The sequence below is a fragment of the Carassius gibelio genome, chromosome A16 (assembly GCF_023724105.1).
Source record: "Carassius gibelio isolate Cgi1373 ecotype wild population from Czech Republic chromosome A16, carGib1.2-hapl.c, whole genome shotgun sequence".
Classification (NCBI taxonomy): domain Eukaryota; kingdom Metazoa; phylum Chordata; class Actinopteri; order Cypriniformes; family Cyprinidae; genus Carassius; species Carassius gibelio.
In genome coordinates this window covers 4,409,670-4,435,312 of record NC_068386.1, presented here as the reverse complement: position 1 = coordinate 4,435,312, position 25,643 = coordinate 4,409,670, and the positions used below count along the sequence as shown (strand labels likewise).

Below are 25,643 nucleotides of genomic sequence, written 5' to 3'. Positions count from 1 at the left end.
TATGTTTCCAAGCCATTTAAAGAGCAAACCACTTGACAAGGGTGATAAATTATTCATAAGCACCCAGCCACTAGTTTAATTAGTCCACTGCAACAAATTGAAAGCATAGCTCACATTACTTCTATGCTTTTATTCACCACAACAACCTTTTAATGAACACAGAAATCTCCCTCAGACATATTATTTCAGCTAATAGAGATGCAGAGCCCTTGCATAACACATTTAGCTTCTAATTTCACAACATAACAGATGGAAAGTGTCCTGACAAACAAAAGGTCACAATATGGCTTCTTGTGCATATACTATAGCTTTGTTTTAAAATGGAAAATTATGAGCCTATACATACAAACATAATTTAATACCTTTTGTAATTGTCAGACATTTATTGTTTGGATAAACAAAACATTATTTTGCTTAAACCTAATTCTAGTTTTTCCAACCCCCCCTTGGGTTGCTAATTTATGCCATATGTGGTGTGATATGATTGGTAATAAATGATAAAAGATCATTGCATGATAATTATTTGGTGCAATTTATTGTATTCCATGGCACAGTAAGCATGCTATTTTTTGTCCTTATTTTTGTTGTTAAAGGGTCTTCTTGCCTGCAAGGTCCTGCCATAAAAATATTGCAAGGTCGGAGTAGAGGAGTCCACAGCTGGCACTCTCCGCTCAAGGATTAGCTTTAAATAATCACCCTGCTAGGAACTGCCCAGCCATTCAACAGCATAAATCATTTACATCAGAAACTTCAACACCACTGGCCATTTAAAATGCAGGCCGTGAAACAACACCAGGCAATAAAATACAACCTTGACAATGTGTGAGCATTCACAAACACACACCAACACACATACACACACCCACACAGCTAAATGGGACTTCTTATTGACATACTGTTCATAAATAAAGCTAATATTTATAAATGGGTTGGTAGTTGAGACTTAATATCCAAACAAGATTTTAGGTTAAAATGTATTTGCATGTATAAGAGTGAGGCTTTTTTTATACAAAAACTCCATGTCACTCAGTTAACGTGAGATCCTAGAACCATAATTACATAATAAAAAATTATATAATAAATAAATAGGACAACATTGATCACAATTATACATGAAACAGCCATCAACAAAATAATAATAATAATATATATAGAGAGATAGAGAGAGAGAGAGAGAGAGAGAGAGAGAGAGAGAGAGAGAGCAATGGGGTAAAGCACCTTAAAATTATATATATATATATATATATATATATATATATATATATATATATATATATATATATATATATATATATATACACACACACACATATATATATATATATATATATATATATATATATATATATATATATATATATATGTATGTATGTATGTATGTATGTATATTTGACAAAAATTTATTCAGATGGATGAAGGAAAAAGTGGTTAAAAACATGAATGATGTATATAAAATAAAATTATTTTATGTCAGATAAATTAAGGGAAATAATGTAGCTAATGTAGTCACTTTAGTTTCCTCATTCATCAAAAAAAAAAAATATATATATATAGATATATAGATATATAGATATCTATATATATATATATTTTTTTTTTTTTTTGATGAATGAGGAAACTAAAGTGACCGGAGTAGCAGCTACATACAATAAAATTAAATAAAGAATGGTAACTGCAATATATATGTATATATATATATAAAAACAAAGGGTTACTCCAAGAATAACAAATGATTTCCAAAACATTATTTAACACTATTTTATCATGTGTTAAATAAGATGGGGGGGGGCTATAGCTGTGCAGCAAACAAACAAAATAAATAAATAAACAAACAAACATGAAGCTGAGTGGCTATGCATTGCGTAAACATAGAAACGGGATGTCCGCGTTGCATCGGGCGCTTCCAGTTCAGACAGCTTCGTTTACTTTTTATTACAGCACTCTTGGTGTTTTCCTCTCTGAATTTACCGGGAACCGCTCCTCTTCAGCGCGTCCAGCCAATGACCGCACGCGCTGGAGTGACAGCAGGAACTGCGCCCAACGCGCCGCCCGCGCCTCACCAACGCTCTCAGTCAGCTCGCCGCCTTCATCGGGCCGATAAGCACTGACGGGCGAAGCAGGAGGGGGCAGATATGGAGGGACAGAAACTCTGACTTCCGAGGAAGCCACACGCAGGGGCGGATGGACGCGACATTGGTCTGCTAACAGGTATTTCAGCGTTTAGGTTTGGTGTGAATGAACGCGAATGATCGTCTTCTTGTGTGAGACGTGAAGAGAAGATGTGTCATATACAAGCAAACTGTAAGTTCATAGAGAAAAGTTATTAATAAAAGCATTCGCGTCCTGTACGTAACGTATGTTGACATTGCTGGACATTAAAATAACATTACATATAATTTTCATACATTCCTGTTAAGACAAAAACAGGAAAATAAGCCGAGTGCTTTAGGCAAGGGTTAGGGTTAGGTGAAAGGAAGCTTTATTTTCCTGTAAGATTTGACCTAATTCACTGACTAATAAATGTTTATCCCTGAATAGTGAATGAACGCATTCAGAAAAGCTGTAATATGAACTATGATACTGTTTATGAACTTGCACTTGTCTCAAAGCTGTTTCTGACAATGGCACTGAGTTCTGATGGTGAGCTGCTCTCTTTCCATCCTTCTTTTCCTGAAAGCGATCTCTATCTGTAGACTAATGTAAATACCAGTGAGCAAAAGAGGAAAAGGGAAAGGAGGGGCCTGAATTCAAATTCAAAGTTGTCTCTTGGCAAAGGGAAATGTAAATAATGAAAACAAATGATCTACCAGGCGTACAGCTGCCTGTTCCTCTCCAATGACCTCAGTTTTGTTTTTGTTTTGTGTTCTTCAGACCAGCAGCACCATCATGCTCCCCCGAAGTATGAAAACATCTGGAGTAGAGCTGCCGGGAGTGGGACAGAGAGAGGTGCCCCTCGTCGGATATCGGCCCCTACAGCCAGAGGTCAACGGCCCAGCGGATCAGCTCTGGAAGGAGAATGAGAAGAAGGAGGCTGAACACACACAGGTAAGAGGACGATGACATCATGATTTACCCCTGACTTCAAAAACCTTTTTGTCTTTGAAAGTCATTGATCTTTTTATTCAGCATCAAATTAATCAAAAGTGACAGTAAATACATTTATAATGTAGCATAGTAAGTTTTAATTATTCTGTTTATCAAAAAATCTTGAAAAAAGTACCACGGTTTCCAAAATAATTTAAAGCACCACAATATCAGCATTGATAATAATCAGAAATGTTTCATGAGGATCAAATCAGCACATTGGAATGATTTCTGAAGGATCATATGACACTGGAAACTTGAGTAATGATGCTGAAAATTCTGATTTGCATCACAAGAATTAATTAAATTTTTTACACGCACACACACACGCACACACACACACACACACACACACACACACACACACACAGAGAACAGTTACATTTTAATGTTTTACACTATTACTGTTTTAACTGTATGTTTAATCAAATAAATGCAGCCTTGATGAGCAGAAGACTTCTTTCAAAAACATTAAAAAAATCTTATATAACGTAAAGTTTTCAGTTTATTTCCCCATTTTTTTCTAACCATTTGAAGTGCATATAAAAATCCACAAGATCTCATTATTCAATAAATGTAGAAGCAAAATAAACCAAACCAAACCAAACAATAAAGTCAAATAAACAAAATAAAATAAAGTAGGAACCATTATTTTATTATTTTATAATTATTATAGTTATTATTTATTACATTTATTATAGGGTTACTACTGTTAACAAAAACTAAAACCATAAAAAATTCCATTACTTGAAATGAAATGAAAAAGAAACTAAAAATAAAATAAAATATAAAGGCAGCATTTCTCAATTTCATTTAAAAATGAAGAACTAAAATAATTAAATCAAAATAAATTAAAATGAAGAAACTAAACTTAAAAACTATATATATATATATATATATATATATATATATATACACACACACACACACACACACACACAGACAAACGACAAAAAAATTAAAATTGTATTTGAATATAAAAATAATAGTATATCAGTAATATTAAAATAACCCTGCCACCTTTTATGTAAATTTGGCTGTAAAAAATATCAGTTATTTAACCATTATTGTGATCTTCAGGGGCATTTTCATAAGCCCTGGTTAATCCTGATGATATTAGATGTATACTACTGTACATGACTACTACTAACAATAACCAAAGTGTAATTTAGGGACATATTTCTTGGGTCAGGTCTTGCTCATTGTGTTGGGTTTCTGTGGTAGATAAGAGCACACACATATCTCATACATATGTTTCTGAATGCTGTGGTGTTCTGTGTTAGATCAGCTTTCACTCTTTGATCAGAAGTAACATAGGCCTTGTCTTTAGACAGCTACAGTTGCAGAGTTCTACAGTTGTGACTCGAGTGGGTAACTAGCTGCAAATGTTACTTTAAAGAGGGTCTATTACATAACTAACTGTAATGATATAAAGAGGCCAAGCTGAAAGTTAATAAAATTCAAAAATGCTCATCTGGTACTCTGCGATTAAAGCTGCTTTGTGTTTGTTTTAGTGGGAAATGGTGTGTGTTGGCCGTACTATGGGTGGTGAGTTTCTTATCAGCCTAAGGCAAAGCCCTCGTGTGCTGCAGTTTGACCCCACCTGGTATTTTATCATGATCTGTGTTTATATACCGTCAGCTGCTGCAGGCGGCTTTAATATTACACATCATCAGCTTACATACAAGTGTTTCATTCAATCAAACAGGCTTTCACTGCTGGTTATATATGCTATGCTATGTGTATGTGACTAATAAAAATCTTGAATCTTTCAGTGAGCCACAACCTTATTATACCTAATTTTAAATAATTGTGGTTGTCACAATACCAATACCAACTTGTGAAATGTCACAAATTTGAATATTAATTGTGATATGTGACCCTGGACCACAAAACCAATCTTTAAGTCGCTGGGGTATATTTTTAGCAATAGCCAAAAAAACATTGTATGGGTCAAAATTATAGATTTTTCTTTTATGCCAAAAATCATTAGGATATTAAGTAAAGATCATGTTCCATGAAGATATTTGGTAAATTTCCTTAAGTATTTCCGTAAGTATATCAAAACTCTTCAAAATTAAATTCAAAAATATCAAAAAAATTTGCTTACTAATATGCATTGCTTAGAACTTCATGTGAACAACTCATTTGTACAACTTTAAAGGTGATTTTCTAAGTATTCAGATTTTTGTACACCCTCAGATTCCAGATTTTCAAATAGTTGTCTCTTGGCCAAATATTGTCCGATCCTAACAAACCATACATCAGTGGAAAGATTATTTATATTTAAATCTCAATTTTGAGAAATTAACCCTTTTGACTGGTTTTGTGGTCCAGGGTCACAAATGATACCACAGCAAAAAGGTATTAGCACACGATTTTATATATATATATATATATATATATATATATATATATATATATATATATATATATATATATATATATATATATATATATATGTACAGTATGTATGTATGTATGTATGTATATATGTATATATATGTAAGGTATTAGCACACGATATGTAAGGTATTAGCACACGATTTTATATATATATATATATATATATATATATATATATATATATATATATATATATATATATATATATATATATATATATATATATATATATATATATATTAGAGGTGGGCATAGATACATTTTTTTAATCTAGATTAATCTCACTGTGATCTTGAAATTAATCTAGATTAAAATGGCTCATTCGAATTCTGCCGAAGGCATTCAGAATATGTGTGTTACCCAAATAAAATGGACAAACAGTAAGTCTTTGAGAAGGGGTTTATCAAGCTAGGTGGTGCATTAGAAAAGGGGCTCATCTCCTGTTTCCAAAATGTATCACAAAGTGCTTGAAAAAGCTGTAAACTAATTCCACATTGCACAAGGTGCAAACAACATTACTCCTGTTTCACACCAATTTTTAAGTTTTTCTTTTTCAAGTTTGTAGGTGTCAAGGTACAGAAACCAAATAAAAGCACTGGATAGTCTTCAATGTAAAAATGAAATATACAATCAAACCTACATTTGTTCAGACACCTTCATTTCTCACATTATTACAGTTTTGCTATATATATCAAAAATTATATCTGGTTTCTGAATAATTTTTGGTTCGACTTTTAAAACTACTAAGAAATTCAGTCAAGAGCAGTGAGTGATTTTCATTTTCATTTTCTTGGATTAACATTACAGCAGCCAGTAGCTAAATTAGGCACTGTCACTTTAAGAGACGATGAACGCATCCAATATAATACACATCCCATTTTTTCCTCAACTGTTTACTTTCACTTAAGAAATAACTGACAGTTTTTTCGAGCATAATTTTTAAGGTGGATATTTTGACATATTTTGTATGTATTTGTCGGCACAAGAGCAAAAATAAGTGTGTCTAGTGTTTTGAGACGCCTTTCTTTGCGCGAGCCCTGAACACCAGAACACCGTGGTGTTGAATTGGGCTCTTTCACATCTTTTTGTTTGTTCAAACTGCGATTTGCATTTGTTAGTTTGAGTGCAGGAGGAACTTCGAGGTGAACTTCGCAGAAGAGAGCTCGGTTCAGTGACAATGTTGCTGTCCGTGATACGTGGCTCTCTCTCTCATGCGCACCTAACAGCACGCGCTACTCTGTTCAGCTTTTCCGCGTCTAGTTTTTGGATGCTTTAATGTTTAAATCGACAAGCGGTACGGCTTAACAACACGTGAGAAAGATAAGCTTTCGTGACGATGCGCAGCAGTGGCCTGTCAACTGCCCTAAGCATCTTTTTAGGCTGGCCTCAGCGAGTCGGTTATATAAAATATGAAGGTGAAAGTCATCATAGCTTGCTTAGTATAGACCCAGCTCCCAACCCAACTTTGAGAATAGATTAACGGCTATATTTTTTTTATCGCCCGATAAGAGTCTTAACGGCGATAACGGCCCACCACTAATATATATATATATATATATATATATATATATATATATATATATATATATATATATATATATATATATATATATATATATATTATAGCAAACATTTCTAAAATATTATTATTAATTAGCCTAAATAAATAACAAATATAAATATTTAAAAATAAATCTAAAAGTATACACACAGACACACACACACACATATACAGATATATTGGCACAACTTTTTGTAGCATGCTCTTCCAAGGAAATATCAGAATAAAAACAGCTTATGCTTTTCACGTCATCTTGTCACAGCATCCTGAGTATTGTCTAGAAATTGCTCCACCAAGGTTATAACCATTCAACACTATGGGTTCCCCGGTCTAAAAACAGAAGCCCTACTGTCTCATGCAGTTCACTGTAGTAACTTCCCTCTTGTTCGGGTCACATGACCGGCTCACAGCTCTTTGGTAAATAATGCAAGAGTCCAGTATGAAACACACTGGCTCTTTTGTCGGGACTTGCTCAGATGACACAAAAGTGAGGCTAAAGACGACTGAACAGGATGATACTAGATGTGACCCTCTCTTGATTCTTAAATGACAGTGGCAGGATGCATATGTGGAGGGCAAAATGCAGTCATCTCTGTGGAGCTTCCTTGCATGTGTATCTGGGTGTAACGTTAAAAGAAAGAGGGAGGAGGGGTGGATAATTGTTTAGCTAAAAACAACCTTAGCTGACCCAGTTTGTCTACAGAACGCTCATTATGTCCTCTGAATGGTGCACCGTGGGCAACATGCAGCGCCATGTGTCACTGAAACGGCTACAGTATAATGCCGGCACTGCATCGACTAAACCGCTCAACAACAGGGCAGAAATGATTGACTGATTTCCATTAAGCTCCATTGTGATCGTCAGTGGAGAGCATTCACATGGTCATGGTGTGATTTCGATTGGCAGAGAAAGAGGAAAGGTTGGTCGATGAGGTAATAGAAGAGAACACAACAAGAGAGATAAAAGAGAGTGAGATGAGGTATTCACGGAAAAGGCAGAAACAATAGGTCTCTGTAAATAGCTCCCCTGTGATGTACTTTCAATGCATTTCGGTGAGAACACAGCCAGCAGGGACATATAAGGTTTACAAATGTTTGCGAGGCAGCTGTATTAGCAGGGGGAGAACAGTGTGACATTTTTTTTTACATTTTCCTTAATAACTCACAGACTACTCTATATACCTGTCATCTTTTAGCATAAGAAACATAAATACACTACTGTTCAAAAGTTTGGGGTCAATAAGATTGTTTATTTATTTATTTTGAAAGAATTATCATAGGAGTCTAAAACCATAACAAATAATACAAATAAAACTAAATAACAAAAATAATCTGACCAGCTCATAAGTCCAATATTTTAATGAAATGCAAATTGTTAATAATCAAAAATTGCATAATAATTTTGTTGCCCAATGTTTTATTAGTAGGTAATTTTCATGACAGGCATTACTGTTTAAAGAAGATTTCTTTTAAGATAGACCATACAATGATGGCTGTTTACATACAGTACAAAGTTGTTGAGCAGTAGATTTGATCAGGAAGTTGCCATTCTTGAATTCTAAAGACTAAAGGATTGTAAACACACAGAGCAGCTGATATTGTCTTGGGGAATTCTATAGAGGGTTTCTTGTTCCCTGTCCCCGAGGCTAACTAACGCTAGTGAATACAGCGGCTCAGAGCGTTTGACTGAGAGAGTAGGAGCGTGTGGAGGAAGGGCAGCATGACATGACAGCATGTCCTGTTTCCTGTGTTTGTTCACACTCATTATGCACTTCCTTCTGGCTGAGAAAAGCCATGGAAACTCACAGCTGGTTTAACCTGAAGGTAAAATCAAAGTTTGCAAACGTACCCAAGAATGTGAATTTCGCCACATAATATTAACAGCTGCGGTAAAAGTGTCTGTTAAGAGTAATTCTAGGCCTGACTCAGAGAGGATTGGTAAATAGTATTGAAATCAAGGAGTTTTACACCTTGTGTTATGTAAATAAAAAAAGAAAGAATTTCTTCAATTGAACAACTGTATAGAAATACAATAAAAACACACCAAACTCTCAACATAGTATATATATATATATATATATATATATATATATATATATATATATATATATATATATATATATATATATATATATATATACACACATATATATGGAAACTGTTCAGAATAGCAACACACTTAAACAGTTTAAAACACTCTCGAAAAACTGCATAGCACCATCTTGTCAACCAGCCAGAATGCTTAGCAATCCACGTAACAACATGCTCGAGATCATTTAGTACACTCTAGCAATTGCAACACACCATTCAAAACAGCATAGCACTATTCAAAATACTCTAAAAACAACATAGCAACACCTTAGCAATCACCCAACACCACTGCAACATGCTAGAAACCACTCAAAACACTCTAGCAACTGCTTAACAACAGGCTAAAACTGTTAACTTATGAGTCAGAAGATGCGATTTCAATTTTTCCTTCCTCTTTGGAGTGTTACAAGCTCTTGGTGCATAAAGAAGATCTGTAAAGTTGCAAAGACTAAAGTCTCAAATCCAAAGAGATATTCTTTATAAAAGTTAACAGTCAACAGTCAACCACACCCCCTGAAAAAGGCTTGTTCTAACACGCCCCCACTATAGCTACATTGTGCATAATGCTGCCCAGATGTTCACGCAAAGAAATAAGGTGTACCGTTTATTCTCGCTGTAGTATTGTTGTTGCCGCTGCTGCGCCACGTGGTATTTTGGTTGTGAAAGCAAACTACTTTGTTTGGCCTTCCAACCGATGTCCTTCGTCATGCCCGGAGCTGATCCATGCTGGTCGCTGAGGAAATACATCAACTTTGCACTGTGGAGCACTGGATCGGCTTTCACCGTGTCCGAAGCGTAGTCCAGCCTGGGGTCGTCACATGTGGCTGCACACACTGCTCACTCAAGGTCGCGGTGTGCGACGCTGTTTCGTTGAGAAAGCAAAACTACTTTGTTTGGCCTTCAGAAAGAGGACACGACTAGAAATCATGTTTATATCATGTTTATAATGGGTTTTATATTTAAGCCGGACAGGGCATCTCAATATGTTAGAGGTGTAACATTTCCATCACACGCTTGAGGTTTTCAGCCAATGCACTGGATAACTGGCAAATCACAGCACACCTCGCTTTTCAGACCGATGAGCTTTGTAAAAAATGACACGTTTCAGAAGACGGGGCAAAGTGGAGAAACAATGTACATTGTACATTATGTGGAAAATAATGTGTTTTTTTTTTATCTTAAACTGCATAAACACATTGCATTGCACATAAACAAAATAATGTTATTTTTAGCAGCATCATATGACCCCTTTAAAAACATGGAAAACTGCATAGCAACACACTGGCAACCACCAGACTCTGTTTTATTCTAGAATGTTGCTATGCTTTCTGATTGGTTGCCAATGTGTTGCTATGCTACAAACCAGAAACCACCCAAAATGCATATCATCACTCTCTCTTCAGAAAAAAAACAAAAACCTTATTTATGTTGCATTTATTTTCAAATGGGACGGCACTTCAAGTTCATATGGCTGAAGTAGCACTTATACAATGCAAAGAAATACAATACAATACAAGAAAATAAAAAATAAAATAAAATAAAAAGATTTCCCAGTAGGAAAGACAGATCTCAATGATTTTAGTTTCAGTGTAACTGTATGTCTATGGTTCTGTGTCAGCGGTTCACAGAGTCAGCTATTTTTACTTTCTTAAACATGGAACTTGGTTGTTTCATTATATATATAAAACACACACACACACACACACACACAACACTATAGCAAATAGGATGTAATCAGCGAGGCTGCCACTCATCACTCTCAGGACTGCATGAAGTGTAACCAAAACCCAACACCTGCATGGCATGTCACCATCTTTGTGTCAATATATGCTTTCAGTCAAGCATCCCTTTTAGATAAACAGGTGTTGCCCTGAGTTTTATTAGCAGGCATTTCTCATGTCATGCATTGCTCTCTGAAGAACATCTCTTTTCAGAGCTATCATAAAATCATGGTTGTTTTATATGAAGACCTGTTGAGCAGTAGATTTGATGGAAAGGCTGCCATTCTTGAAATCTGAAGCCATTACATTCATGTGTATTTATTTACTCCCGTTTCATTCATTGCATTAAACTTCACCAAACAGGTTTAGCAGCATTTGTCTACACATGTAAGGCTTGTGAGAACCTGTCAAAATCATATTATTTCCCCAAAATCAAAAAAGGAAGCCTATTTTTGGGTCCATTAAAATTTTTCCAATTAACATTATTTACATGACAAAATAGGACAATAAAAAGTCTGTAAAAGTAATATTAAATTTTTTATTGATATGTATATTTTTACTTTGAAATATATTTGACATATATTATTATTTTTAAATATTTAAAATATATTTTTTACTCCAAATGTAAAAATGCATTAAAAAGGTAGCCTATTTTTTATCATTATTTTCATGACAAATATTGACATTACATTACATTATTCATGTATAAATATTAATAGTTTTATATTTTAATGTACATATTTTTTTACAAATGTTTTATATTTTTCCAAACATATTTTCCCCAAAATTTAAATAAAAACCCATATGTGAATAAAGAATAAAAACATATTTTTGCATTTTTTTATTTTATTTTGCATTGACATATATATACATATATATACACACACACACACACACACACATATTTATTTTGGGGGGAGGGGGGGGGATATGACTTGGAGGTTTTGTGAGATTCAACCATAAATGAATGAAGGAGGAAGAAAGATTGAGTGTGAGTCTGTAACAGGAGTGCCCTTGTGACGTATGTGTGTGTGTGTGTGTGTGTGTGTTGGGGGTGGCCTAGCGACAAGCTCAGGTGTGTTTGCATGGCTCCATTACAGAGAGAGTGAGATTTGAGCGGGGAAGACAGACAGACTAAGAACCTCGCTGAATGAAATTAACACTCCTCTGTAAGCAGCAGCAAGAAAAATAGATTAAATCGAACAGATGAAAAGGCCTGAAAGAGATGGAGTTCTCTGGCAATCTATAAGGATTTCAAGGAAGTTGGTAGATTTCTGCCTGTCTGGACTTGCTAATTTGAAGGTAGTGTTATTTCCTTGAGTTGTTTTTCGATTTGCGGCAAATACAACAATGAATGATTTTGAGCAAGGTAATGAATGTTTTGGTTTGCTTAGGGTTATGCCTTTTCTCAAGACTTATATTATAAAGTACCTTGTGTGCTTTGAAACAATTTAGCATTTCATGCTCAGGCAGAAATAGCAGGTTTTGAAGTAAATATCTCAAATTTGTGTTTCAGTTTGAACATTGATACTAGTAAGTGATTGAAGTGTGCCAGTCTGCCGGAAAGCATGTGGACGTTTCAGACAGTTACTCATAACTGTGTCACTGGGTTTGTTTTTGGCCTGTTCTCTCATGCATTTTTAATGTCGGAAAATCTCTGTCAAATGTGTACATCATACATTAAGTTTTGTTGGAGATAACATGTAAACGTGATGCCTTATCAGAGAGTTTACGGTTTAAATGTCAAACCTCACACAGCTGCCATTGTGCAATCTCACCTTGCTCTGAATGCAGCCATTGTGAGGATAGAGAGGAAAGATTTAGCAAAGCTTAATAATTGAGCCGATATTTAGCTGTTTTGAGATAAGGGTCAAGGTTAGCGTTCCCAATTGAAGTGCAGCTCAACCAATGGCGTGAGTTTAAGGGCGGGACTGTGTGTTTGTCCAACCAATGGCAACATGGGAAGTGTTCAGGAAACCTGTTGGAAAACAGTCAGTTTTCACATTGTAATTTATTTCATTGTTTAATCTCAATTATTAATGTTTGCACATATGCATCATCAGTCAGAAAATATCAACAGTCAAGTTGAGCTGCTATTAAGTTTTTTTTGTTTTGTTTTTTAGGGGGAGCCAACCCTGATGAAGACCACATGGTACTGTCCACTGGACCTGGTAAGACTTTTCTGCCAACAGAAATGCTTCTTTGTATTAATCCTGGAAAAACATATCATCATTTCAACAAAAATATTAAGCAGCACAACTGTTTTTAACATTCATGATAAGAAGAAATGTTTCTTGTGCAGCAAATCAGCACATTAAAATGATTTCTGGAGGATCATGTGACACTGAAGACTGGAGTAATGATGCGGAATATTCAGCCTTGCTTCGCAGGAATAAATTACATTTTAAAACATATAAAAAGCTGTTTTCCATTTTATATTGTAATAATAGGACACAATATTACTGAGTTTTTGATTAAATAAATGCAGGCTTGGTTTAGAATAAGAGACTTATTAAGAATAATCCCAAACATTTGAAGGGTAGTATACAATATGTCTGTGCAATAATGATTATTTATTACTTTTGGATGGATTGAAAATCAGTCTACACACATTTCTACAAATTTTGTCTATGTTTTGCCAACTGACAGTGTGCATTTACTGAAATGAGTTTTAACTTTAACTTTTAAGTCTTAACTTACTGCATGTAAATTTGTATAAAAGGGAAGTAAAAACTGGCCTAAATGAACTAAAGCAGATGTTATGCCTTTAGTCAAGAGTTTGGCTGTACTATACAAATGATTCCCACAGAGAACGAGCAATAATCACTGTGACCAGGAGCAAGGCCCTTAACCTGAAGATCTTGTAATAAGTGTACTGGAAGGCACTTTGGAAAAAATATCCACAAAATGACAGCTTGCTTACTCTGATTTGTCTCTGGTTCAGTCCACTGTGTCCGAATCAGAGGAAGATGGTATCATCTACACTGTGGTGGTGAAACAAGGGCACGGTTCTCCCCCCGCCGGCCCGCAGGTGAGCCCCATCTTCCCGAGGAATGCTCAGTGTTATGTGTTCCCGAGGTTCTGTCCTGACTCCTTCACCCATCTCTTCCCAGTCCACAGCATCCCGTTCCCAGCACGTCAAAGCAGGGACAGAGGAAAAGCTGGTCCTCCATCTCCTTCATTCCTTCTCCATGGGCGACCCCTCCTTCATCTCCATCTTCCTCTCCACCTATCGCTCCTTCACCTCCACACAGAGAGTGCTGGAGATCCTGAATGACAGGTACCAAAAAAAGTCACTGTTTTTCAAATATTGAATACTAATGACACATCTGCAATGAATTTGTTTCTGATAAAATTTGTTTCAAGATTAAAATTTGTTGCATGGTCCTTTTTTTTGTTTTGGGAATTCTTGAAAGACTCTTTGAGGAAATACAGTACTTAAAACATCTCTAGTTTAAAATTCAGTACAACTAGAATTTTTAAATGTAATTGACTTTCAGTGAATTGCATAAATCAAGTCTATAATTTTTAATGATTCGTTTGAATGATTCAATCCCTGTGCAGTATTTATATGTATCATAATTTTTTAAGGTTTATACAGGTATATATTATAATGCTGTGTATTGTTATACCCATACATAACAGAAACATTTAAACCATCAAACATAACTCTTCCAATATAGAATATGTGTTTTTAATATTTTGAATATCAGCATCAATGAACAATAAATTAAGTAATGTATATTTGTTATTGAACATAAATTATATATATATATATATATATATATATATATATATATATATATATATATATATATATATATATATATATATATATATATATATATATATATATATATTTATGCACACTCAAATGAATGAATGTTTGTAATAATATTATGTAATTAAAGCATATTTTCTATCTATCTATCTATCTATCTATCTATCTATCACTATCACTATCTATCTGTCTTTATTATTTTAAATATACAGATATATAAATATATATATATATATATATATATATATATGTGTGTGTGTGTGTGTGTGTGTGTGTGTGTAAATAATAATATTAATATTTTATTTGCCTATTATTTTTATCACTTATTATTAAGTAGTGTACATTTATTTTATATATAATACTATGCAATACTAACTTACATTACAGTAAATTAACTCTTAATTTCCAATTGAACTATTTTCTAGGTTGGGAAATCCTCCTGGGGAGAGCAAAAGTAACACACGTCAGATGTTCAACAAGTATGTACTAGTACTATAGATAAACATCAAGCTTTAATATATCTGTGTCTGTTAAACTGCCTTGTGGAGAGTTGATTCACATTTACTGTGTTCAGAGCGGTGTGTATGGTGTTCAGCACATGGCTGAGTGACTATCCCGAGGATTTCCGCTCTCTGAACGATCCCTCCTCCCTGCTGCGCTTGGCCCCCCTTCTTCCCACAGACACCTCGGGCGCAGAAATCAAAGGCCGACTGCTGAGGATCGCCGAGGAGCTGAGCGAGAAAGCCCTGCTGTCCGGCTCGCTCTCAGGTCAGGATATGACAAAGGCTACCTTTCACAGTTTTTTGTACATTTCTGACAGACAGTGCAGGTTATTATATCATATCACAAACTTGGCAGTTTGTGTGTACAACTATCTGTCAACACCTGTCACAAGAACAATGTGTCAGATTTTGTACATAACTACTTCATTTTAGTGGTGGGAATGTTACAACATGAAGTTTGATAGTTCTGAAATTAAGAAAGAAAAAAAATTCAAAACTTCCAATTAAGTAAAGTCAACTTCAATAGTCTCTGAGCCTTTGATTTGTAGATTCTACTGACTTTGGTTTATGCCACAGTCATTTCAGGGTCGAATGATCATTTTTATATTCAGGCTTCACTCACTCACAGAAATCATGGGATTTTAAAATTGCTATTTAAAAAGTCAAGGAAATTAGTACAATCTTAAAAAGTCAGGGAAAATTATGCAGTCAATATCAGTCTAATATTTTTCAGTGGCTAGAAATTGTTCTAGAAAATTATTTTTTAGAACTTTACTCATGAAGGACAGGAAAACCCATAGAAATTCACTGTACTGTACACCGCAATCTTAAACAATGCATTATGTACAGTAGTAAGCTCAAAAACAGTTGCCATAAACTCAGTTTTATCTAAACTAGTGTTCAAAATGTTGGGTGTTTTTAATGTTTTTAAACATTTTAATATTTTTGAAAGAAGTCTCTTGCATTTAATTTAAAAATACAGTAAAAAAAACTTTTTAATATTGTGATATATTATTACAATTTAAAATACCGTTAAAATATTTATTCCTATGATGCAAAGCTGCATTTTCAACATCATTACTCCAGTCTTCAGTTTCACATGATCCTTCAGAGATCCTTTTCGAAAATTTCCTGCTCAAGAAACATTTTATATTATTAGCAATGTTGTAAACAGTTGTGCTGCTTAATAGTTTTTCGCAAACAGTGATATATGATTTTCAGGATACTTTGATGAACAGAAAGTTCAAATAAACAACATTTATTTGAAACATAAATCTTTTATAACAACACAAAAGCCTTTACCGGGACTTTTGATCAGTTTAACACATCTTTGCTGAATAAAAGTATTAATTTCTTTTTTTTAAATCCCACTGACCCCAAACTATTTCATTTATAAACACATTTTCCTTTCAGCGAGCATTCATTTTAAAACTCTGGGTCAGGTTAGATAGACACAGCAGTACTTACTGTCTATTTTTCTATACTGATGTATTGATTTCCTACAGATCCTAGCAGAGGTGTGGCATCTCCTCCTGAACCCTCAGAGTTTGATGCCACTAGCATCCTGGGGTTTCCGTCCAGTGTGATCGCAGAGCAGCTGACCAGGATCGAGACTGTGAGTTCCATCATACTGCTCACAAATGCTACCTTTACATCTGTGGAAAAGACCAGCGATAGCTAAATGTGTCACAGTTTGCTACACTCTTGAAAGTCTGCGAACATCTCAGAGCTGTTGGTTACACCCTTAAATGAAATGCCTTTGTTTTGCCTTAAGGATCTGTTTCTGAAGCTGGTGCCCTATCACTGTCTGGGGTCTCTGTGGTCTCAGAGAGATAAGAAGGGCCGGGAAGGAGTGTGCTGGTCGGTCCGAGCCACTATCAAGCAGTTTAATCGCTTAGCAAACGCTGTCACAGCCTCGTGCTTGTGGAACACGAGTCTGAAGAGCCAACAGAGGGCCAGACTGCTGGAGAAATGGATCAGCGTCGCAGAGGTCAGAGCGGTTTTACTGTAAAAGATATCATCAGTCAGGATGAAGGACTCACGTGAACGTGTGGTTTGTTTCCCAAACAGGCCTGCAGAAGCAGGAAGAACTTCTCCTCACTGTACGCCATTCTGTCAGCGCTGCAGAGCAACCCCATCCACAGACTCAGAAAGACCTGGCAGGAGACAGACAGGTCTGGCTTTACCTAGAAAATCTATCTATCTATCTAGGTTTAATTTCTATTATTTCATTTATTATATTTCTTATGTTTACTTTACCATATTTTCAATCTAAATATATTGATATTGTCCAAAATATAATTCAAAAATGTGTGTTTACCCAAGAATTAATTTCTAGAATGAATATTTTCTTACCCTTTTGAACAGTACATTTACAAAAATATTTTATCATTTGAAGATTTAAACATAACATATTTTTAATTTGAATGCATGTGTATTTGAACTATAAATAGGTCAGATTTATTTATTTATTTATATTTGCTGTATAAGATTGTAAAAGGATCCCAATACCCTTACGAAAGGAAAATATATTTATCAATATATTTCTTAAAATATATTGTGATGTATTGTAATGTATTATTTTCCCTTTTTGTTTTCTAATATTTTATATGTTTGAATACATTTAATAATATATTGATGATATATATATATATATATATATATATATATATTATATAATATATTGCAAAATATACAAATTATTGCCGCTTTCAATATATTAAAATATATTTGAAAAAATTAATATTTATAAGAATATATGCCTAATTATACTACATGATATTTTCCTATATACTGCAATATATTTTTGTTTCATAAGGGTACTTTTACAATCTTCTAAATAAAATGATATGATTCGTAATCTAAAATTTAAAATATATTTGAGTTGAATTTCCTTTGGAATATTTCCTTCAGTTATATTTCCAATTTACATTGAAATATGAAAAACATATGCTTGTTCTGTGAAAATGTAACGTCACAGTAGCAGGGTAGAATAACCGAAAGTCCTTTTCTCTACTCTGATAGAGAAGCTGTGAAGAGATATGAGGAACTTTCTGACATCTTCTCTGAGAAAGACAACTTCTCCCAGAGCCGCGAGCTACTCAAAGAGGTCAGTCACATGACCACACAAAGCAAACGCTTCTCTAATCTTAGTACAGAGCATGGCGATGCATTGATGGGAAAATATCAGGCCAATCGATGTTCTCTGGCTCTCTGTGTCAAATTCTGATTGGATGTGCTTCATCACTGTAGAGCACTGCATCAATTCAGCACGGCCTGAGGGGAGCAACTAATGACATGAACAGAATGAGTAATATCAGATTCAGCCATGCTAAAACACAGCCTCACACTATAAACTTGTGTTATTCATTATCTAGTGCTGTTTGAGAAATATTTCACATAAAATTGAAAAATCTGTCATTATTTACTCATCCTCATGTCATTATGCTGTTATTTTTTTCTTTGGAATACAAAGACAGAAATTAAGATTTAACCGTTCATAATGACCGATATTGTGTAATTCCAAAAAGCAAAAAACAACATCTCCACTGAAGCTCTGAAATCACATTAGAATTCCACAGCATGGCAGATTATTTAAATGCATCAGAGAAACATGTTGCGAACACGGAAGCTAAACTATTTAGAAAGTTTTCTGTAATAAAAGCATTTTTCATTTTACAGGAGGGGACATCAAAATTTTCAAACATTGACACTAAAATCAACAACAGGAGATTTACAGGGGTAAGTATCCTTTAATAAATATATATTAAATAATATTTTCATATATATATATATATATATATATATATATATATATATATATATATATATTGTTATAAATAATGATAATATATACTAATGTTTAAAAGTTTGGGATCAATATAATTTTCTTTTTTTTTTTTAAAGAAATGTCATATAAAAATAGAACAGTAATATTGTGGAAATTAGTAAATTTTAAATTTTACTATCTTTTTTTACAATTTAATTACTGCTGAATGAAAGTATTCATTTAAAAAGAAAAGAAAAACTGTACATTGTTACAAAATATTTCTATTTAAAATAAATATTTTTTTTTTTTTTTTTTTTTTTTACTTTTTATTCTTCTAAGAATCGTGAAAAAAAAAGTATTGCAGGTTCCAAAAAAAATAAAATAAATAAAAATTAACTGATCATGTAACACTGAAGAGTGGATTAATGATGCTGAAAATTCAGCTTTGCATCATAGGAATTGATTACTTTTTATAACATATTCAAATAGCAAACAGTTATTTTAAAATTGCAATAATATTAACATTTTATTGTCCTTTTGATCAAATAAATGCTGCTTTGGTTAGCATGAGAGACTACTTTCAAAAGCATTTAAAAAATCTTATCCCAAACTTGGTACTATGTGTGTGTGTATCAAAAACTATGCATATGTTTATGACAGTGTAATATAGTTTCTAATCTTTGATGTATTTGAATCCTTGTAGTCGTGCGCTCAAGGCACTGTGCCGTACCTGGGCATCTTCCTCCGAGATCTCACCATGCTGGACACTGCAGTCAAAGACAGATTAGAGGTGACGTACGGTGAAACACGCTAACACAACTTAAAAAAAAGAGAGAGAGAGAGACAAAACTGTGAAGTATAAGAAAGCAGTGGTTTCACAATGTTTGTCAAAGCTCATCTGACAGAATCAAGATGTGTCAAACCAAACTATAAGTCAGTGTTGCATTGGCCAAAGCAGATTGTAATATAAACCAAAATGTAATGTCTCTTGCAGAATGGCTTCATCAACTTCGATAAAAGACGACGGGTGAGTTTATGGTGATTATATACTTGATTGTCATTCTTTTAAGTTGTTAAACAGGATTAACATCACATTCTCTTGATTTCAGGAGTTTGAAGTCATCGCTCAAATTCGCCTCCTTCAGTCCTCGTGTAAAAACAGCATTTTCAGAACGGATGAGACGTTTGTTAAGTGGTATCACAGCGCACCTACTCTGTGTGAAGAGGAAAGGTCAGTGACGTTTCTATAACTCTATTCTGAACATCTCAGATACACCCTGATTAATTATATAAGATGTCCGTATGTTTTTTTTTATTAGCTACAAGCTGTCCAATCAGATTGAGGCACCGGGCGAGCCGAGTCCTGGCCGTGGCCTGAACCCTACAGTGATCATCACACAGTGTCCAGAGTAAGACAGAACTGAAAACTCAAATAAAAATAAAGGAACCATTATTAGTAATATTTCGAATTTTAGAAAATATATTATTTCCTAATTCACCAAGACAAACCAAAATAAAATGCATATTAATTTGTACGAAACATTGTTTTATTTGTTTCCTAAAGTACCTCACGATCGACAACACATCATACTCTAAAGCTGTGATTTAGCATCAGGGAAAACAAATCCTAATAATCCATAGTAACAAATCCATAGTTACCCATTCATTTTCTATGGGGACAACAAACCTGTCCATGTTAGTATCTTATGTAATATGGCTAGCTTTTAAGAAGTGACAGAATACAGTAGAGTTTGACTGGATGCACAGACATTGCCAAAGAAACAGAAGGATATCATGTGTTGTACATGATTACATGTATGTTATTAATATTTGCATTCAGCATTGTTTTTTCTCTGCTGAACTGATCTGAAACATATTTTTGGGTCACGACCCACTAACTGAGAACACTATTATATAGTATAATATGCATTGCTCTTATTTTGTGAATGCTTGGCTCAATTTTTCTACTATTCAAACTACAATCTTCCCGTTGGCTATTCTGAGGATCAGGCTCAGGTCCCTTGACATGCACACACAGATGTTTCTTTCATGAGCTCTTAAGCACCATAATGCTGTTTGAGCTGAATGAAATGAAGTATTAAAACAGGACAAAGACACACTTATCATCTGCAGTTAGCGTGTGACTTCAAAGCTACTGCTGCTGCCAGTTTGGAGTTTTGTATTTATACTCTGGGTTTCAGTCTATTCAGAAAAAATCTGTCATAAGCAGCACATGGCAAAGAGCCTCCAGTTTGTGACATGATCGCTCTGTTCTTGCGTTACAGTGCTCTCTCAGCCGTGGCAAATTCAACCATGGATGCTGATGGGATATTTGACTTCCCGTCTCCTGTCAATCACCTGCTCTCCAAGCTTTACAAGGTTAGCTTGATTTTGATTACATTGCAGTAATGGGTCTTTAAAAGCCCGGCTTTTTTCAGCAACTTGAAGAGATTTATTATTTGAGAGCTCACTGAGGATCTTTATAGCAAAGCAAGTTGCTTTTTCGAAATGAACCATGGCACGCTTTTATTATGCGACACATTTTTCAGATGTTTTGCAGAATGTCTGAGCTTTAAGAATATATGTTAGTAAACATGAGATTTAGAGGCAAAACTGACTGAATAATCCATAAACTGTTAAACTGAATGAGGAACCAGAATATAACTTTTGATTTAAAACTTTGCAACACCCTTTTTTGTTTGTTTTTGGTATTTGAGAGGTTGTAGTCAATTTATGTTTATATAATATAATATTTTTGAGAAATATTATATTTGGAAGGACATGACAGTGAGCAAATGATGATATAATTCATATTTTTTGTTCAACTATTCTTAAGAATATTGTCATGATTAACTATTTCAGCATGTGAAATCCCCGTCTGTTTCCTGTCTGGATGTTGATTCGTCACCACCGCCCAATGATGCCACGCCCCCCCTCCTGACCACACCCTCTACAGCTGTCAAATCACATCGGAGGTCCGTCTCCTGTGGGAACAACCCCACCAATAACAAACGAGAGGCGGGGCCTGAGATGAGAATCGTCAAGATACGGATGGATTTACACGACGGCAACTTATACAGAAGCATTCTGGTTGTCTAGCAAATGCACATTTTTTTTAATTAATTTATAAAACAACAATAATGTTCTAGAATGTTGGCCTTTGATATGGCTGTATTTCACAGCACCAGTCCAGTGTTACATCAGACCATCTTTTGCATTTCATGTCAGCTCCTGTTTAATATGGATGCAGTCGCTCGTTGTTCTAATGTATACTTTCTCTTCTGTGCCGCCTCAGGTCACCAGTAATGATAAAACACCCACTGTAATCAGTTCTGCATTAGACAAGCACAACCAGAATGCTCAAGAAGCCTCCAAATACGAGCTGATCCAACTGCTGCCGGAAGGGAAAGGTGATTTTTTCACATTTTTCATGTCATAAACTTTTTGAAAACACACCATAAAATGCTGATTGGACATAGTGACATTGTAAACTTATAATAAAAAAGTAGAATATAGATGGATATTAACACTACTGTTCATGTGTTTTTTAAGAGATTAATATTTTTATTCAGCAAGTACACATCAAATTGATCAAAAGTGACAGTAAAGACATGTATAATGTTACAAAAGATTCCTATTTTTAATAAATGCTGTTCTTTTGAACTTTCTATTCATCAAAGACTGTTTTCGACATTGATAATAGTAATAAATGTTTCTTGGGCATCAAATCAGCATATCAGAATGATTTCTAAAGGATCATGTGGCACCTAAATATATTAAAAAAGACAAGAGTTATTTTAAATTGTAATAATGTTATTTTATTTATTTTTCACAGTTATTTCTTTAAATTTTAGTTTAATTTAGAAATTTAGAAATTTTTTCCTAAAACATCTTCCTGACCCCAAACTTTTGAACAGTAGTGTATAAATACAGTATATAAATACATATAAAACATATGTAATTTAATACAAATGTAATTATTTATTTTAAATTATTTATATATATATATATATATATATATATATATATATATATATATATATATATATATATATATATATATATATATATATATATATATCAACTGATTAAGAAAAAAGCACACCACTTTTTCTTTTTTTTTAATGTTTTTCTGAGTATTTCTTTGTCTTTGATTTCTCCCTCTGCAGAGTTAATAATACCTCCTACAGGAAATGTCTTCTATGCCATGTCTTCAGCTAGCGTAGACTTCCTGTTAAGGAGAAGAGGAGGAAATACACCAACAGGGTCTCCGAATCTTGGCAACGAAACCAGCGCAACCTTTCCACGAATCAAAGCCAAGGGCAGAAGACTAGTCCGGACACTATTTTAACATAAAAACAGGATATTCACGTCCAAGTGCTTTCAAAAGAAGAAACACCAAATATTTCATTCAGAGCTCTTTGGCTTATCTGTAGAATTGACTCAAAAATAAGTCATTTTCATAAGTCCTAATATTAGTTGATTTGAGTGAAAGCTTGGCTCTAAGATGTTAGTTACTGCTAAACGTTGCACTGTTTTTGCATTACATAAATCCATACTGAATTTCAAGACAGAATCGCGAACCTTTTGCTGATGCCAGCATTTCCAGTGCTTCCCCCGTCTACCTCTAAATCTAGCAGTCCATTGGTTAAAGAATATTGCTAAAAATTCTGCGTTAATGAACATCAAATGGAGATATAGCAGCTAAAAGATCCCAGCTTAATTAAACACTTACAGGAGGTACTTACACCTGTCTAACATTTCAAAACACTGAGCTGTTCTGCGTGGGCAAAACGGTCAACTACCTGAAGATGAGTCGCAAAAACCACTGCCGCTCTCGAATGTCCTCACCAAGTATGCAGCTGATAGTTGCTTACTATGTGCTTTCTCTTTGAATATTTATCCAGAATTAATTATGGCTATGGTATATGGTTATGGTGACTGTTCCAAAAACCTAGTCAAAAGGTTGTGTAAAACAATCTTAGGCAACAAACTCATAAGTGACCAGTTGGAAACACTCTTCGTTGGTAGGCCGAACAAGGGAGACTTCACAATTGATTTCAGTTGTGGGTTTTTGAGTTAACAGCACAATAATTTAGTAAGAAGAATAATACACCACTTTTCAAAAGTTTGGGGTCAGTAACATTTTTCTAAAGAAAAATAATACTTTTATACAGCAAGGTTATCATAGATAACTAAAACTAAATCTGACACTAAAATTAGAACCATAAAAACATTCAAATAAATGTTAACTTAAATAAAATGGATTATATATAATATAATAATATATTATATATATAATTTTAATAAAATGTCTATACAAATTGTATAGACATAAAACTACTCAAACGTCTAAATTACTAAACTATATATAAAAATATATAAAAAGAAATATTAAAAAAATATTCATAAAAAAATATGAATAATAAAAACAATAACAGTATCTCAGTGATGCTAAAATAACAGCAAAATTTAATTAAATTTATCACAGGCACGTTTAAAATGTTACAAATGTTGTTATAATGTTAGAAATATTTCAGTTTCTATTATTTTTATTACTTTCTATTCATCAGAGAACCATGAAAAAATGATGCAAACAGTTCAGCTTTGATCGAATAAATTACACTTTATAACATATTATAATAATAATTTAAAAAATCTTTTTTATAATATTAGTGTTTTTATTGTATTTTTGTTCAAATAAATGCAGTGTTGATGAGCATAAGAGACTTCTTTCAAAACATCAAAAAAGTCTTACTGACTCCACACTTGGTAATGGTAATATGTGTAAAGTAGCACAAAAATATTGATTAAAACTGTACACTTTAATCATATTTACCTGTTTCTTCTTCTTCTTCTTAAAACATTTCAGTATTGGATGAAATGTAATTGTTTCCACATTCTGGGTGTGCATAAAAATAAGCCAAAAGAAAGTGTTTAAGAAGGCAGCATGATCAGGCAGGCTACATTTGGAACAGGTGTTGAGTGTGAAGCACCTATGTTTTAAAGTGCTGCCTATGTAGGCAGCTCACTAGGTTTTGGAACAGAGCCGAAAGTTTGTTGTAATGCAGGTCTCCAGCTCTGGCTGTTCTCCGATACCAAATCAACTCCTTAAAAAATTCAACAAAGCTGAGCCTGTGACATTTTTGTACCAGCAAATGCATAATGCTACCATCATCAAAAATAGAAAACAACACCGTTGCTCGTACCCTAATGAACCTTGCGCTCTCTTTCTCGTGTGCTGTTGATGTCTTTGTGGGACCTGAGGCATGCGAGAGCTCTCAGCATGGAAGAGGGGTCAGTTTCATTTCAGTCTTTGGTTATGTTCAGAATAGAATACTATCATACTACACTCACATATAGTATGCAAATTTCTATATATATATTTTTTTCTAAGATTACAACTGATCGGCGCATGCTGTGTAATGAGGTCATGTGACAACAAATGTAGGATACTACAGGTTTGAGAGCTTATCTTGGAAAAGTGGCAACTGTTTCAATTACTCTTTGTAGATATATTGAGTAAGTAGTAAGCTAGTATTCCATTCCGATCAAGATCTTTGATTTTGGTCCCTGGTTTGTTAAGTGCCTTATTATCAGGTGCTCTTGTGTGATTGTTGTTCTGGTGTGTTGCGCAGTGAAAAGCATGTACCGTCAGATCTGTATTCTGACACCTTTATGCACTACATACCTCCTTTTCTTGTAATAAACTTTAATTTTGATACAA

At 34.1% G+C, this 25,643-nt stretch overlaps 1 protein-coding gene across 2 annotated transcripts; it reads left to right on the top strand.

Annotated features, from left to right (window-relative positions):
- The first annotated feature begins 1,946 nt into the window (after window positions 1-1,946).
- LOC128030848 (ral guanine nucleotide dissociation stimulator-like 2) lies at window positions 1,947-25,643 on the top strand. Of its 2 annotated transcripts, XM_052618893.1 has the most exons (20): window positions 1,947-2,208; window positions 2,872-3,045; window positions 12,987-13,034; window positions 13,808-13,894; window positions 13,977-14,143; window positions 15,070-15,123; window positions 15,219-15,412; window positions 16,653-16,762; window positions 16,922-17,137; window positions 17,218-17,321; window positions 18,172-18,256; window positions 18,829-18,888; window positions 19,620-19,706; window positions 19,911-19,943; window positions 20,026-20,147; window positions 20,236-20,325; window positions 21,202-21,295; window positions 21,779-22,006; window positions 22,212-22,326; window positions 23,086-25,643. In XM_052618893.1, exons 2-20 carry the CDS (start codon window positions 2,887-2,889, stop codon window positions 23,265-23,267), a joined length of 2,235 nt encoding a protein of 744 aa, XP_052474853.1. In that variant the 5' UTR covers window positions 1,947-2,208; window positions 2,872-2,886; the 3' UTR covers window positions 23,268-25,643. The 2 variants fall into 2 exon arrangements, with proteins under 2 accessions (XP_052474853.1, XP_052474854.1); XM_052618894.1 differs by lacking the exons at window positions 1,947-2,208; window positions 2,872-3,045 and adding an exon at window positions 11,931-12,165.